General features: G+C 47.8%; 1 protein-coding gene across 1 annotated transcript; it reads left to right on the forward strand.

Moving 5' to 3' along the window:
- Positions 1 to 13,426: 13,426 nt before the first annotated feature.
- NFKBIA (NFKB inhibitor alpha) lies at positions 13,427 to 17,046 on the forward strand. The gene is made up of 6 exons (XM_057724950.1): positions 13,427 to 14,030; positions 14,652 to 14,760; positions 15,097 to 15,307; positions 15,594 to 15,682; positions 15,812 to 16,072; positions 16,464 to 17,046. The coding sequence occupies exons 1-6, from the start codon at positions 13,804 to 13,806 to the stop codon at positions 16,509 to 16,511; spliced, it is 945 nt and encodes a 314-aa protein (XP_057580933.1). The 5' UTR covers positions 13,427 to 13,803; the 3' UTR covers positions 16,512 to 17,046.
- Positions 17,047 to 17,859: the final 813 nt, after the last annotated feature.

A 17,859-nucleotide genomic window follows, 5' to 3' on the forward strand; every position in this document is an offset into this window, starting at 1 on the left:
AGCTTAGAATTCTCTTTTGTTCTGCTAGAAAATATTCCTCATGGACCAACGTGAAAACATTAATTCTCATCAATACCCGTCTATTCTCAGGGCATAGGATATAACTTCCTAGAGCCTGGGACTGCATCTTTTTCAGTCCTATGTTTTGGGGCAGGACCTAGCCCGAGACTCCACAGTGAACAGTCAAACGCTTTGCTGTGCCATGGATCCAGGTCAGACTGTGTGTGTGAGAACGTAAGAAAGTGCAAAACTTTCTTAGAACACTGATACATCAAGCCTAGTAGTCTGCCTTCTATATGTCTGAATGTAAGTTCAGTAATCTTCCAGAAAAAACAAACATCCTAGGTTGTCCTTTAATGCATTGGGTCTTTCTTTCCCCTTACAGGTGGTTGTGGGGTGGGCCAGGACCCAAAAGTCTTGACCATAAAAAGAATGCAGGCTGACAGACTGAAGGTCTGAGCCACCGCCCACAGCTCATACGGGTGGGGTCCGTTTTTCCCAGAAGTGCAGACAATGTCATTTGTAATACAGAAAAAATGTGGCAGACATTTCCAGGGCAATTCTCTCAGCATTGAGTGAAGAGGTGGGGGTGGGGACGGCGCGTGGATGAGGAAGCGGGATGGGGCAGTGCTCAGACACACAGAAAAGGGGGTCAGGGAAACGCATTTCCGCCGAGGTCTGTCTCTGCAGACGGGTCTGTAGTCAGCTGTGTGGGGGAAACGAGCGACAGAGCAAACTCCTTAGCCACTGGGAATTCCACAGCTCATGTTTGGGACCTAATATTCCCTTAGAAGTAGATAGTACAGTTTCGTACAAGAGAAATGCAGTAACATTTTACGGAGGAATTTCCTAAATGTGAAAAATCCATTCCTAAGATCCCAGCATTGATCTGGCTTTCTGAGATCTCTGACTTCATTTCCTATTACTCTTCCCCTGACTCACCCCACTTCACTCACACGGACTCCCTTCTGCCTCAGGGCCTTTGCATTCACTGAAGACGTCTCTTCCCCTGGCATCCACCCAGCTCACTCCCTCCCCTCCTTCAGATCTTTACTTCCTTGTTGCCCTCTCATCTTCACAGCCACCCTGCTTAAAATTTCAACTTGTCCTCCTGCCCTGACATGTCTACCCCTTTCTCTGGCTTATTTTCCTCCTCAGCACTCTCACTAGTGTATTCTATATGTTACTTATTTCTCTAGTACAGTTCTGTCTCCTGCATAAGGTACGTTCCCTGAGAGCAGAGTTTTGGACTGCATCTCCCATGCCTAGAAGGTGTCTAGAACAGCATGGGCACTCAAAACAGAGCTCTGAATGAATCAAATTCAGCTCCATGTTCATACTTTCCACAAGGACACTCTGACTCATGTGAAGAAAGTATTCTTTCTAAGCAAATTAATATTCTAAGGAGGGTATCTTAGAGAATAGTTAGGCATCCTAGGAAACCTAACTGCTTTCTAGACTCCTTAGAACTTTTTTTTTCTTTAAGAACTTTTATTGAGATACAATTGACATACAATAAACTGCATATATTTAAAGTGTACAACTTGATTCTTTTTTTATTAGTAATGTATATATGGCAATCCCAATCTCCCAATTCATCCCCCCCAACCCCCCTCAGCCCCCGCTTTGCCCACTTGGTGTCCATATGTTTGTTCTCTACATCTGTGTCTCTATTTCTGCCTTGCAAACCAGTTGATTTGTACCATTTTTCTATATCCTGCATATATGTGTTAATATATGATATTTGTTTTTCTGTTTCTGACTCACTTCACTCTGTATGACTAGACTCCTTAGTGTTAGAGATGAAGAGGCACATAGAGCAGTGGTTCTCAAAGTGTGGTCCCCGGCCAGAAGCAAGAGGATCTGGAACTTGTAATAAAGGCATTTTCAAGCCCCACCCAGGATCTACAGAATGAAGATCTCCAGGGGTGGGGCTCAGCAATCTGTGTTTTAAAAGCCCTCTGGTGACTAACACAAGCTGCAGTTTGAGAACTAATCACTGATGTAAGAGCAGAGGGCTAAATTATCTAGAGGTGTGGATTCTAGTCCTGGTCTATTTCATTGTGTGACCTTGGGTACATCCCTTAACCTCACCTACCTCCATCTCTTCACTTACAAAATGAAAGAGCGGCTAAATTTTTATTATATGCCTTTAAGGTAAATCTTGCAGTCACAGCCCTGAGGGATCCCTTTTGTTAGCCTCGTAATTGTATATGTGCAAGTAATTCAACATCCTATCTTGGGTAAAACTTTCTTTTCTTTCAGGCTGGCCTTTCTTTTCTCAGGTTTCCTGAATTGGTGAGCAGTTTGCACAGACACACAATCTTGCCACACTGGACACTTCTTCCAATGACCACGTCCCTGTACCTCTCACCTTTTCCCCTCCCATCTCTTTGGCTGTTCTTTCTGTTTCCTTTGCCGGTTTCTTAGCCTCAGCTCACTCCTTAAATGATGGTATTCCCATCTTGGTAATTAGAATCTACACACAATTCTGGGTGGCTTTGTCCTCACCCTGACTTTAGCTATTTCTCAGTTAAGCTGATGACTCCCAAATATTTCATTCTCTTAGAAATCTCCATATTCAATTACCTGTTACGTATCCCCCCAGGCCCCTCAAAATAACACATCCGAGACAGGACTCACCACTTTCCCCCATCCCACTCTTCCTCTGATTTTCCCACTAAGTAGCCCAGGTCAGAAATGAGAGCGCCTAGATGCTTCCCTCTCACCCAATCAGTCACCAAGACCTGTAATCCTCGCTCTTGGATCTCTTTTGCCATCTCTCTTCTGCCCTTTGCAGTCACGGCCTTTAACTGGTCGCCGGCTGCATGCCTAGCCTACTCCAGTCTATTTGCCACTCTGTCTTCACACTGATGGCAGCCACCGTGTAACATCCCCCAGGTGCTTCCACTGCAGGGGCCCCTGGTTCAATCCCTGGTCGAGGAACTAAGATCCTGCATGCCAGGCGAAGCAGCCAAAAAGATAAAATAAAATTCAAAAAAAATTTCAGAAGATAAAATCCCCCAGTGGCTCTCCATGGCTCTCAAGGTGCTGTCCCAGCGTCTCTGCTCGTCACGTGGCCCCGCCCCACCTCCTTCCAGCCTAACATCCTCATCTCCCCCAGCACCACCAAGCCACGTGCAATCGCGTGCTTCACACCTCTGTGCTTTGCCGCAGACGCCACCTCCTCCTGGAATGTCCTTCTCCCTCCTTTTCTAACTGACTCCTACTTGTCCCTTAAAAGCGGTCCTTTATCACTTCACACCTGTTAGAACGGCCATCATCAAAAAGAACACAAATAACAAATGCTGGCAGGGATATGGAGAAAAGGGAACCCCTGTATACTGTTGGTGGGAATGTAAATTGGTGCAGCCATTGTGGAAAACAGGATGGAGGTTACTCAAAAAACTAAAAATAGAGCTACCATATGACCTAGCAATCCCACTCCTGGGTATATACCCAAAAGGAACAAAAATACTCATTCGAAAACATACATGCACCCTAGTGTTCATAGCAGCGCCATTTGTAGTTGCCAAGATATGGAAGCAACCTAAGTGTCACATACACACACACACAATGGAATACTACTCAGCCATAAAAAAGAATGAAATTTTGCCATTTGCAATGACATGGATGGACTTGGAGGGTAATATGCTTAGTGAAATAAATCAGAAAGAGAGAGACAAATACTGTATGATATCACATATGTGGGATCTAAAAGATACAACAAACTAGTGAATATAACAAAAAAGAAAGACTCACAGATACAGAGAACAAACTAATGGTTACAGTGGGGAGAGGGAAGGGGGAGGGGCAGGGTAGGGTAGGGGATTAAGACATACAAACTACTACGTATAAAATAAATAAGCTACAAGGATATATCATACCACACAGGGAACAGAGGCAATATTTTATAGTAACTATATATTGGGTTGGCCAAAAAGTTCGTTCAGTTAGCAAATACGTTGTTCAACAAAACTCTTGGTGAAAATGAAACGTGTGGCTTTTATTTTTACTTAAAACCAAACGAACTTTTTTTGCCAACCCAATATCAATGGAGCATAACCTTTAAAAATCATGAATCACTATATTGTACACCTATAACATAATATTGTATGTCACCTATGTTTCAATTTAAAAAAAAAAAGCTGTCCTTGACCAACCCTCCCAGCCTCCCCCGTTCTATGCTGCAGAGCACCTTGTTCTTATCTCAACCTCAGCCCTTATCACTCCTCCCTAAAGTCACTCCTGCACCTGAATATCTCCCCACCAGCCTGTAAGGTCCCTATGAGCCAGGAGCCTATTTTCTTTTCTTTGTACCTTCAGACCCCAGCAGTGCCTGGCACAAAAGTGCTTAATAAATGCTTGACAAATTAATGTTTATTTTTTCTTTATATATAATACTTTTTTCTCTAGAGATTTCTTTTTCCATATTAGCCAAGTGTGTCAATATGTCACATTTCCTTTAGCTCAACCGGACAGACGTCCGTGCTGACTCCTGCAGCAGGAACTAAGAAAGCAAATTTATGCAAAGGGAAAGCCTCTGAGCAGACGTCTGAGCTGGGAAAGAAGGGCAGCCTGTCTGTGGGAGCTGCGACATTTTGAAAGAACCAAATTCACTGTCACCTCATGCTTTTCCTGTGGGGCAAAAGGGGTGACAGAGGCGGGGGCTTTTGTCCTCTCTTGTGGGCAGATTTCCCCAGTGAGTTTTCCTTTTGTGGTGCCTGTGGCCACCAAGGAGCCTTCCCCAGGAACCCCCCACCTATTTTTAGCCTCAGTTCCACACCCTACAGACAGCAGCCCTCCGGTATACCCCTATGTCAATTTTCAGTCCTGCAGGCACCCATATGAATCACCCAGGGCTGGCCGGACAAATTGCTAGACCTGAAGTGAGAATAAAGACTTGAAGTGAGAAGGTAAAACCTTTACCAGTGGAAAGTTGTAAAGATGTCCTGACATCTCACATGTCTAATAGCCTCCCTGTGCTACTTTCATAAAACTATTTCGTGTATGTTCACATGTAGTGTGATTTGAATGACGTTCTCTGGGATCAGAGGCTGAGATTTAGAGCCTGCACTGGATCATCTAAACTCCTCGCCAGACTTTCCTCTTTAAGGAAAACTCATCTGGGAAATGAATTGTTCTAGATGTTGCCTGAGTCAGGTAGACAACACACCATATATCATTCTCAGTACATCAATGGGCTTTTCGTTTTAAGTACTGTGTTAGTTGACGTTTGCTTTGTGAAACTAGGTCAAGCCCTTGAGGTATGATATTTTGTATTGAAAACACTGCTGCTTCTGAAAGATCATCCTGGAAGGACAGTTACCCCCACACTGGGTCCAGCCAATCATGCGTCCACAGGCCTTCAGCCTCGCCGTCCATTGACGGGAGTTCTGATGCGGCATCGCCATGCTGGGCAACCTCTCAATCAACCAGATTGATTCCCATTCCTTCTCCTTCCCCTCGTTCTACGTCATCGAAGGATTTTTGCCACAGGGGATACTCTAGGCAAATGTTTATCTATTCCTGTAAACTAGAGCTTCTGCTCCAACTTACTTTTTGATCTCTTGTCCTGGGGAGCTGGACTAAGTCATAAGCAAGCCTCCAGGACCTCATCTATCGCTGCACTGAAAGTTCTGAGGAGCAGTCATCTGCCTTCTTCTCCTGGGTCCCACCCTCGAGGTTACTCTCAGGCAGCAGAGAGGAAAGAAGAGAAGTGGGGCACGATCTAGGTGTGCTTGTAACCCCTTCACTCCTCTTCCTAACGCTCCAGTCCCCACACGGGCTGAGTTCTACGATGGCTCCGGTTTGCTTCCTGTCCTAATAGCCTTTATTCCACAACGCCTCCTCCCTCTGTAAAGTGAGAATGATAACACCGCACTCCAAGGCAGAAGCTGGACTAGATGAGCTCTTGAGATAATTTCCAGATAGAGAAGTGTTTACGGGATGACGATTGAGGTATTAACAGAAACGAAGAGTCAAAGAACAATCATGTTAGGTCTGAAGAAAAGAGGATACTTGCGCCTTAAATGATGGACTGGACAAGGGAAACACAGAAGAAATGAATTTTCTCCACCCCTCGCAGCAGTGCCCATTCCACCCCAGATCCTAGAGTTAAAAGGGGACACTGAACGATAACTAAGGAGTACAAGGCAACGTGTGACCTTAGGCCCCCTGTGCAAGCCAGGCCATAAGAGTTAGAAGGATTCAAATGAGGGCAGAGTACTCCAGGGAGAGAAGAAAAGGAAGGGCTCTTGGAAAGGGTAGGTCCTGACAAGGAAGTGGAAAGAAGTTGGTCCCTGGGCAGAAGGGAGAGCAGAGGAAGTATCCCAGTGCAGGCCGGAGCCCCTGGAGCGGAGGGCCGGGGCTGGGCAGGCTGGGCAGGCTGGGCAGGCTCTGACTCTGGCGGGCCGTCAACGCTGCCTGAGGAATTCAGACCCTGTCCTGTGGGTCGTGGTAGGTCACTAGAGGTCCCGTGGCAGGAAATAACAGGACAAAAATGTGTGTTAGTGAAAGGAGGTTTAATCGTATCATGGTAACCCTTTGATACTACTTGAATTTTTTAACCACTTTTTCAACCATGTGCAAGGGCTATATCTATGTTTTTTTTTTAATACCACAGAAAACACATATAATTTGTGCCAACACCTTCGAAAAACTGTTAGCAACAGCTGAGCCACCCTGAGAGAGTATGGAGAGGAACCGTGGGAGGGGCAGCTATGGGGAGATGGACTTCAATGCTGGCTTTGGCTTTCTGGGTAAGTGACAACCTTTCTGAGCCTCAAATTCCTTTCAAAACAGATAATGATCCCGGTCTAAGAGAACGGTTGTGAAGATTAAATAGGATAAAGTGTATCAAGCGCCAGCCATGGTAAGTGTTCAGTAAAAGTACAAATAACAATTTGAGAGGTTACTATGGTAAAACAGGCCTGCCCTAATGTGCGGGGCCCTGGAAATGAAAAGGGGAGGGATGGGCTGGAGTCATTTCAAAAGCAGCATAAACTGAACTGACCAGCTATAGGGATTCCAGGAGCGGGAACACTCACAGCTCTCCTCAGGGCTGTGATGAACGGTGCCCCATGGTGACACCTAAATACCCAGCCTCAGAATACATCTGCCACCCAACTTTCCTGAAATCCCCCCCTTAAGAAAATGTGGGGCTTCCCAGGTGGCGCAGCGGTTGAGAATCCGCCTGCCAATGTAGGGCACACGGGTTCAATCCCTGGTCCAGGAAGATCCCACATGCCGCGGAGCAACTAAGCCTGTGCCACAACTATTGAGCCTGTGCTTTAGAGCCCGTGAGCCACAACTATTGAGCCCATGTGCTGCAACTACTGAAGCCCACGCGCCTAGAGCCCATGCTCCGCAACGAGAGAAGCCACGGCAATGAGGAGCCCGCGCACTGAAACGAAGAGTAGCCCCCACTCACAGCAACTAAAGAAAGCCCGCGCACAGTAAAAAAAAAAAAAAAACCCACAAAGCCAATAAAATAAATAAACATAAAAAAAAAACAAAAAAAAAGAATGAAAAAGAAAATGTGATTCCTCAGAGAACAATTATTCCACAAACAGCCTGAAGATGTCGCTGCAGACAGTACCATCCATACTGCACACCTCATCTTGTCTGGATCATTTGTAAAGGAAAATTCCACTGTGGCTCCCTATCTAACCCCTCTTACTCCATGCTCCTGCCCTGTATGTAGCCTGCTCTTTCTCCTGTGAACCCTCATCCTTCCCCCTACCTCCTGCCCTGATGCCCTGGCCACCTGGGGGTGATCCTGAGCCCTTCAAGGCAGCCGAGCCAACTTTGTGACCAGGCTGCACATGTGCTTCCTTGCCCTCTCTCCACCATTGTGTTCATACAGATTGTTTACCAAGACCTGCACCCATGCTCTCACCCCCACCCACGTTCCCCTAGCCTCTTGAGCTTCCATCAATGAATGCAGGGGCACCCCTATTCCCTATCTCCCATGCTCTTTAACTTTTCTTCTAAAAGGCACAATTTTCAAATATTAGCGTAAAGATTTGGTGATGCATTAATCTACCTCATTTTCTGAAAAGGCCCGTTTTCTTGGTAAAATAATCTCTGAACCATGGCCTATATAAACAGCCGTGGGATATAGGAAATGATGAGCATTTCGGAGCCAAGCTGAGTGACTTATCCAGAGGGAATATGTGACAGTCATGGGACTGGATATGACAGCTGAGACCAGTAACAAAGGAAAAATGTTCCAGGCCAATTTCCCTCTTTCTCCCTGCTCATGGCTTCTGTTTGTCACCCTTCCTCTTATGCTCTCATTTGCTTTCAGCATTTAAAGATCAGCCTAAGAGTATGGGATTAACAGATACACGCTACTATATATAAAATAGATAAGCAACAAGGATTTACTGTATCGCTCAGGAAACAATCCTCAGTATCTTGTAATAACCTATCATAGAAAATAATCTGAAATATACACACATGTATGAATCACTTTGCTGGACACCTGAAACTCACACAATATTCTAAATCAACTATCCTTCAATTGAAAAATTAATAAAAAAAATAAAAAGCCCAAGAACAACTTTCAGAGTCGATTGTTTTATAGGTATCCCCCATTAACAGCCTCAGAGATAAGACTCCAAGACATATCTCAATTTTTAATATTTATCCAAGTAATCTGGGGCTCTACTCCAGAGAACAGAGGGTCTAAAAAAGAGGTTTGGGAAAGACATGATCTTGGTGATGACAAGAAAGGACTGAGGATCAAGGTTCCTAAATCTTCACTCTACTTACAAACTGAAGCGAATCTATGATTCCTCTATGATTATCTATGATGCAGCTATGATTCCATCTACCTTTGTCCTAAACCATTCCTAAGACCTTAGATCACAGAGAGAAAAACAACGTCCACATCCCCATAGAGTTTCTGGTGGTGCTTTTGCCTCCGATGCAGAGAGGGATCTTGAGCCCCTTCCCGGTCATGATGCCCAAGAGCAGGGACCTCCTCTCACTTATGTCCCACATCCTGCCCAGTACCAGGCTTTTGTGTGGAAGTGCCCTGGCGCGAGGTCTCCTCCTCCCCTGCCCAAACTCAAGCGTGAATGTACACCCGAGACAAAACAGCAAGCGTACTGGCATGCAGAGGAAGCCATGTGCTCTTAAGCCGCCACCCCCTTCCTAAACCAACTTCGCCTCCCTTAACACAACAGAACATGAGCCACGCGCACACCTACAGCTACCACTCGGTTACTGCCAACAAACAGCGGAAAGGGAGAGCCAGGAACTCTGGCCACAGGTGATACGTGCAGGCCCCCTTCCTCCCCAGCAGTAGCCAGTTACCCAACAGGCAGACTGGACATGAGGTTGAGGCACCAGCCAAGCAGGAACACCTCGCGGAGATGTTTATGGAAAGCATTTGAGTGTTTAAAAAACCCTAAGCAAACTTTGTAAGAAAAATCAGAACTCCGCTGAACTGGTTACACTTATTTTACAGGACAGTGTTGAAAAGTGTTTTGGGGGAGGGAGAATTCTCTTTTCCAGGCTCAGCGATTCCAACCCAGCCTGCAGAGGCAGAGGGAACTTCCTGGACAGACATACTCCACCCCCAGCCTCCGGTTATGTGGAGGAGCAGAGACCCCGTGATGCCAAGGGAGGTGAAGGCGGGTGCCTTCCCCCCAAAGCACCACAAAAACATCACACCTTGGCTGAAAAAGAGGTTATACACTCAGGGCCTGCAGGCTCGATTTAGCCAAAAGATGCAGAAATGCATTTTGTTTGGTTTTTTACAATGCTTTAAGATTTGAAATTCTTCACATCAAAATCCATTTTCTGATTTTTTTTTTTTTTTCTTTAACCATGGAATATCAGTGCTGAACTCCAAGTGCTTCTTGGCAAACACTGTCTGAGCTGAGTGTGAGGGACATACTCTCTCAGTCGGAGATGCCATCACTGCCTCTTGGACTCACATGGCCAGCTTTGCTCATCTGTGAAAACTGCCTGGCCCCTACGGGAAGGTATTTGAGAATGAGACCCTTCAAAACTTTGATCCCCATTAAATTTCAGGATTCATAGCAAAAGAAACCCCTGAAGGCTTTAACAGTCTTATTTTCAGGTCACTACGAATGAAAGTGCTGACAGCTGTTTTTCTGAAAGGGAAAGCTCCAGAGCTTGGGAACCCCAGGTTCTGGGGGGGGGATGGATGGAAGCAGTTGCTAACCACCATAGGAGGAAAAAAGATTGAGCCTGGGAATGGAGGCAGAATATAAATTCAGAATCGCACAGCGGGGCAGCCGTCAGCAGCGTGCCTGCCTCGCTTGCTCTCCAGGGCTCTGTGATGGCACCTTTCTCTTCCAGCCTGGCTGCGATGAGCCATGGGCAGTCTTCTTCACGAGTTTGGTTTGCCGAGGCTAAAACAATTTTTGGCAACTGGCACAGGACATCTTGCTCATGATGTTTAAGAAAAGCCAAATATGTTGGACCATCTGGTTGAACTTATAGAAAAATCTCCATGCTGCCAGGCCACTGGGCACCCCGGCAGGAGGTTCAGTCCACACTGTGTATCTCTCACCCACAAAGAGTGCACAAGGTGCTCCTTTTCCCGCAGAGGTGCCTCTGCCCCCACCAAAGCAGGCAAGCATCACTGTCCATCCTGTCCTTCTCTGTGGCTGCATCCTGGGCAGCTTCAAAGTTAACATTCATTCTTTTGCCTTTTGCCTTAAAAAAAAAAAAAAAAAAAAAGGCGGGGGGGAGGGGAATTCCCTGGCGGTCCAGTGGTTAGGACTCTGTGCTTTCACTGCTAGGGCCAGGGTTCAATCCCTGGTCAGGGAACTAAGATCCTGCAAGCCACACAGTGTGGCCAAAAACAAACAAACAAACCAAAAAAAGCCAAACAACATTAAAAGGCTTTAACATCTTTAAAATGGTCAAGATTAGCTAAAATGCTTGACAATGAGGCAGGGAGAACTCCAAGTGCGCAAAGGTCTGTCTAAACCAAAAATCAGTTTTGCTGTCTTCTTCTGCTCCAGCCGTTCATGTTTTCTGATTTCCAAATATGTTCTCTATCACCCAAGTTGTAATGTTTGTTGATTTAAACTATATAGATCATGTGATACAGAGAAAACCTGTTGGATCACATTACTCAAAACTGTCTCCCAGGTTGCAGAAAAACAAAAGGTACCTCCTTGGGAATCCCCACCATAGGGAGAGGTCATCAAGGCTCAGCACCTCCCAAAATTTCCAAAGCACCCATGACAAATCAGGGAACGCCAGGGCCTGACTCTCACCACTAGGTGTCACACTAAACAATCAGGAATAGAGACCACCAGCTGCCCAAGGCTCTCAGCTACAGAAAGCCATCACAGGAGGTGCAAAGAAAATTTATTCCTGAGATACTTTTGACTTATGCATGATTTTTTTTCAATGATCATTTTTAAACCTGCAGCTAATAATCATCTTCTAAGGTATCCTTTGTAAGCAGGGCACTTAGAGTTTGATATTTCTGTACCTTTTTTACAGGCGTGAATATCCCCAGATGGGGGAAGTCTACCCTCTATTTTACCTAACAATTGGAGTAGAAAATACTCTGCATATCTTGCAGATTATAGTGTATGCAGTCTCATTTTCACAAGGTGTTTTCTGAAGTGTTAATACCATGACTGCTTTGGCCAAATGATTAATATGTTGGGATAGAAATTAGATAAATTGCCATGGGATGCCTACGTAAATTTCTCTGCATTTCAGTTTCTTTTTAGGAAAGTAGGAACAATAGTTCCTTACTTACAAGATTAGTTCTGAGAATTGACAATGTGTTGCAGAAAGTGTTGGAGCCCTTCAAAAAGTTATATTGTGATATTTCTAAGGGGCGTGGTCACCCTTAGCAAAGTTACACAAACATTTGTGGTCAAATCATACAATTTTTAATTTGGGAAAAATCCTAAATAGCATTAAATCCAATCTTGTTATTATAAAAGCAGGTATTCCATAGCAAAGGTACCAAATATCTCCAACTAATATGCCGTTAATTAGAGGTAGAGCTGGGAATTGAGATCTCCTAGTTAGAGCCCTCATTCCGCCTTGCCTGTTAATTATGTATTTGTATATCATATGCCTGCAGAGACAGATGGAGTCTATGCCTGGGAAGTCTTCATTTTAATACGTGACCATTACTACCCTGAAGGTTTAATTTCTTGATTTTACTTTTTTCACCCTCATATTTTGTCTCTCACCCCCATTGGCCCAGATTTCCTACATTCAGATATTGAGGGTGGTGGGATGGGGGAGGGGAGATGAGGAGAGGAGATGAGGAGAGGAGAAGGGTTGGTTAGTACCTGGCCAGTCAAGTTGAAGGCTGATTGCAATAATCACCAGAAATCTCTGCAAAACTACAGAGGCTTCCTGGGGTGCATTCTGAAGAACTCTGACCCAAGTTGCTTTATTTTGCCTGGACCAATTCTAGAAATAGATGAATGCCTTCCTCTCATTGGCTTGGAGATGTGGGTGGGGCAGAGAGCATAAGTTCTATACCTGCAGGTGAGACCCGAGGATGGTGAGCCTGGAGTGGCTACCCATTTGGCATGGATAGATCCAGCTGCTATCCTCCCCCAAGCAGGAAAGCAAGGACCCAGCAGGCGCAGGATGAAGGCCATGCTGGGGCTGCCTTGAGCCTCCTGCAGTATGCCTGGCAGTTACTTTCTTAGCCAACCTTGAGGCCCAATCTTGGACAGGGCACTACTCAACCCATTCTTCAGCCACCTTCTCCAAATGCTTCTGGAAGGTCACCCAGCTGGACGCCCAGAAGTAGGTTCAAGATATGTTCTCTGCAGCAGCACAGTGCAAATTAGGGCACATGACCTCAATAATTATTTCGTTATTGCAAGGTGTCTACAACCTCTACTACAAAGATTAACCACTTGCTTTCCTGAAAAATATTATGGTCATATTCAGCATTTTCTCTGCACACAGGGCAGAATGCTTGCCCCTCCCCTAGTCAACAGAATTGTTAATCCGAGGAAATGATTTGAGGGTTCTCCAAGCATTTAGGCTTTTAATGCCAAAGCTTTTACAACTTCTACTGGGCGGGGGGGTGCTACCTGTCCCTGCCACTGCCAAGAGGCTGGTATTGGCAGGAACGCAGAGGCAGCCGGCCACCTTCCACCCGCCAGTGTGTCCTTCCCGCAGAGGTTTGGGGAAGTGAATCCCTACACCCAGCCAACATTTCCACTCGCGTTTTCAAAAGACCAAAAAAAAAACCAAAAAAACAAAAAACAAAAAACGGAAAAGACCTGCGGGTCGGCAAACCCCAGTGAAGCACCTCCCTGCAGGTCTGCGTCCTTGGGAATCTCAGGAGCAGACGACCCCAAATCAAACCCACCACGGGAAACCCCAGGGAAAGAAGGTTTCTTGCAGAGGGCCAGGATTACTGAGTGCAGGGTGCAGGGAAGTACCGGGGGAGGGGGCCCGGTCCGGAGGACTTTCCAGCCACTCAGCGTTCATCAAAAAGTTCCCTGTACATGACCCCAGTGGCTCATCGCAGGGAGTTTCTCTGATGAACCTGGGCGCGGGATTTAGGCTTCTTTTTCCCCCTAGCAGAGGATGAGGCCAGTTCTCTTTTCTGGTCTGACTGGCTTGGAAATTCCCCGCGCCTGACCCCGCCCCGGAGAAATCCCCTGCCAGCGTTTATAGGGCGCCGCGGCGGCGCTGCCGAGCCCACAACAGTCCGAGCCCGCCGTCCCGCCCGCCTGCGACACCGCGAGCAGCCAGCGCGCCGCGCAGCCCGTGGCCCGCGCACCTGGGGAGCAGCGCCCGCGCCTCCGCCGCGCCATGTTCCAGCCCGCCGAGCCCGGCCAGGAGTGGGCCATGGAGGGCCCCCGGGACGCGCTCAAGAAGGAGCGGCTGCTGGACGACCGCCACGACAGCGGCCTGGACTCCATGAAGGACGAGGAGTACGAGCAGATGGTGAAGGAGCTGCGGGAGATCCGCCTCGAGCCGCAGGAGGCGCCGCGCGGCGCCGAGCCTTGGAAGCAGCAGCTCACCGAGGACGGAGACTCGTAAGTGTCTCGGGCCCGGGTGGCGGGGCCGGGTAGGGGCGCCGGGCCTGCAGCCCGAGGCGCGGGGCCTGCGCTGCGGCCGCAGACCCGGGCTCGTGCATCGACCCCGAGGCCGTGCAAAGAAAGCTGCACGGCTGCGCGCGGGGGTCGGGGATGCGGGCGGCTTCCCGGGGCCGTGGTCCCGCGGCGCTGCCTTGCAGCCGCGCACACACCCCCCTCCACCACCCCCCCGCGCCCGCCCCCCCCCCCCCCCCCGTGCGGGTCCCCTCGGCCGGGGGCGGGGCGGCAGCGGGGACGCGAAGTCCCTGCTTGCATAAGGGGGGCGGGAGTTTCTGCCCCGCTGGCAGGCGCCGAGCGGCCGGGAGGGGAAGTACAGGGCGTTCCGGCCCGGCGGGAGGGCGGGGCGGTCTGGCCGGCGCCCGCCGCCGAGGGAGGGGGGAGGGCCCGGAAAGTCCCTGGGCGCCTGCCAGGAACACTCAGCTCATAATAACCTCGCGGAAAACACCGAGGCCTCGGCCTCCAGAAACCCCGGCCTTGCGCAATCCCCCGCGGGCCGCGCCTCCCTGGGCCCCACGCAGTGCACTCACCAGCCCTGGGGGTTTTTCCCTCTCTTCCCCGTAGGTTCCTGCACTTGGCTATCATCCACGAAGAGAAGGCGCTGACCATGGAAGTGGTCCGCCAAGTGAAGGGAGACCTGGCCTTCCTCAACTTCCAGAACAACCTGCAGCAGGTGCGCTGCTCGCCCAGCCCCACGCCTCTCTGACCCCGTAATAAAGCTGGATCTAGCACAGTTCCTCCCAATGATTTCTAAATCGACATCCCCTGGTCATTATCTGCCCTGACCTTTTACATCTGAATCAGCCAACATCCTAGAGAGGATGGAAAATTCCATTGATCTGGGGAGGCCTTTATGAAGCCCACCTGGGGCCTCTGGTATTTTGCCTTGCCCCTTGTACATGCCTGGGAGGGGCAGCACCCACAAGCAGGATCTCTCTTGGGGTTCAGGGGAACACAGACTGTGAGTTGGATCCATGGCTGAGCCTTTCTGTCCCTCTTCTGTGTGTAGACTCCACTCCACTTGGCTGTGATCACCAACCAGCCAGAAATCGCTGAGGCACTTCTGGAAGCTGGCTGTGATCCTGAGCTCCGAGACTTTCGAGGAAATACCCCCCTACACCTTGCCTGTGAGCAGGGCTGCCTGGCCAGTGTGGGAGTCCTGACTCAGCCCCGCGGGACCCAGCACCTCCACTCCATCCTGCAGGCCACCAACTACAATGGTACGTCTGGCTGCCCTGCCCATCAGAGGTGTAGGTGACATGAGGAAGGGAGAGGTGGGCCGAGTTAAGGAGTCCAGGCAAGGCTTAAACTCTCAACATGTGAAAAGTTGAGGAAACATGTATGCATAAAGGCCTATTTGATGCCTTGCTAAAGTCCATTCAGAACCCAGATTCTGGGTTCTTCCAATTCAGAAGAATTTGTCCCTTAAAAGAATAGGTGAAAGGTTCTGCTTGAGAACTGAGAGTTGAAACAAGTGGTTATATTTTCTTACTTTTGGTCTTCTAGGTCACACATGTCTGCACTTGGCCTCTATTCATGGCTACCTGGGCATCGTGGAGCTGTTGGTGTCCTTGGGTGCTGACGTCAATGCTCAGGTGAGTGCCTCATGCCTTCAGATGGAGTCCCTCAGGCTCCCAGCCCGCCTCAATACGATCACGTGCTTTTGCTGCAAGCAGAAACCCTAAACTCAGCCATAAGTATCTCAAATTCCTTTTGGTTTTCAGGAGCCCTGCAACGGCCGAACTGCCCTCCATCTCGCGGTGGACCTGCAGAATCCCGACCTGGTGTCGCTCTTGTTGAAGTGTGGGGCTGATGTCAACAGAGTCACCTACCAGGGCTACTCCCCATACCAGCTCACCTGGGGCCGCCCAAGCATCCGGATACAGCAGCAGCTGGGCCAGTTGACCCTAGAAAACCTTCAGAGGCTGCCAGAGAGCGAGGATGAGGAGAGCTATGACACGGAGTCAGAGTTCACAGAGGATGAGGTGAGTCCCAGTTAACTTGTTCATGGCTCTGCAAAAAGGAAGAAGAGTAGCCATTCTCCCTCCACCCTCTTAGGCCCCTGAAGCTCCTTTTTATCCTGAGGGTCTCCACCTAAGGAGGCTCTCAAACTTGTGTCCATAAGCAGTATCCCAAGAGTATGTTTCTGGGGTTTTTTTGTTTTCTTTTGTTTTTGTTTTTTGTTTTGTTTCTCTTTTTGAAGGAGAGGATCCTTAAAGGAAAATTCTCTCAGCCCAGGAAGTTAATTTATATTCAGATTATAGAGAATGGAGTCCAAGAATACTTGAGTTATTTCCAGTAGCAGCCCTCACCATCATCCCAGCACCATTGGCAAAGCTCTGGAAGTTTAACCTGCCTTTCTGTGTTTCCTTTTAGCTGCCCTATGATGACTGTGTGCTTGGAGGTCAGCGCCTGACGTTATGAGCTTCAGAAAGTGTCTAAAAGAACATGGACTTGTATATTTGTATGAAAAGAGAGTTTTATTTTTCTAAAAAAAAAAGAAAAAAGGAAGAAAAAAAAAAGGGTGTACTTATAACCACACTGCACACTGCCTGGCCCAGAACATTTTACTGTGGTGGATTAGCCCTCATTTGTTATTTTCATGAACTTTGGAAGAAGGGCAAGAAGGATCATTGGAATTCAGAGAAAACCTCTTTTAAATGTCACGTTTGGTGGGGTTTGGGGGGAAGGTTATTCAAAATTTGATGAAAGGACTATATTTTATTTATTGTGCTTTTTGGTTGAATCACCGTGGATTCAGTGGCTGGTCTCAGTTGTATCACGTGACATGTAACAATCAGGTGTGTTGTTAAACCTGTCAGTAGGGTGGGGTTATAAAGCCGCTACCTGTCAAGGTTTGTGTTACCCTCCTGTAAATAGTGCACATAGTGTATTTTGTTAGTAATTATTTTGGTACTTTTAAGATGTATATTTATTAAACAGATTTTTACAAACAGAATTATCCTGATCATTTTCTCTGAGCTGCTGTGGGGCTCCCACACTGAGAGTTGTTCCATCCCCAGGTGCAGGCGGAGGTGGAGAGTTGTGTGGGAGAACTCACCACAGCCAGCCACGGAACCCTTTCAGAGAGCAGCTTCTCACACTGTCTACACCAGCCTCCCATCCGGGCTTTGCAGGCAGCCCTGGGCCCAGTGCGTGGGAGGGGAGGCTGTTGCAAGGTGATAGGAAACACCAGTTTCAGGCTCCGGGCCACAGCAAGCTGCTTGGCCTGTAGCTGGAAGGCTCTTCATTGTTACTTGCTCTCATCTTCTTGGTTTAAACTCTTCCAGGTCCTTACTTCCGCTTTAGGAAATTATTTTGATCAAGAGGTGTATGCTGAATTCACGTTTTCTAGAGCTGGGAAAGATCTCCCCTATAATACTGGAAGTTCCTGAGGACATGGGCTTAGGAATAGGACTGTACTAACGTGTTAGTAGGTGCCCACCTCTGAGCCTTTGTTTCTCTTTTATAAACTGAGCTATCTGAAGATTGCATAAGGCTATCCACATAAAGAGCATAGCAGAGTGCTGGGCACATAGTGCTAAAGAAAAATACAAGCCATTGCATAACATCCTGTATTTCACGTGGGAAGGAACAAGTCCAGAAAGAATGTCCTGTTCAGGGTCACCTTGCAAGGACAGGCAGGTGCTTAACTTAGTTAATATACTCTTGTCTTCAGGTGGTTAATAGCTTTTAAACACCATCCATCTGCAAATCAGCCTCTTTTACTGTTACCATCTGAAGTATAAAATTGATAATAAAGGCTGGAAGA

The sequence above is a fragment of the Hippopotamus amphibius genome, chromosome 2 (assembly GCF_030028045.1).
Source record: "Hippopotamus amphibius kiboko isolate mHipAmp2 chromosome 2, mHipAmp2.hap2, whole genome shotgun sequence".
Lineage (NCBI taxonomy): Eukaryota > Metazoa > Chordata > Mammalia > Artiodactyla > Hippopotamidae > Hippopotamus > Hippopotamus amphibius.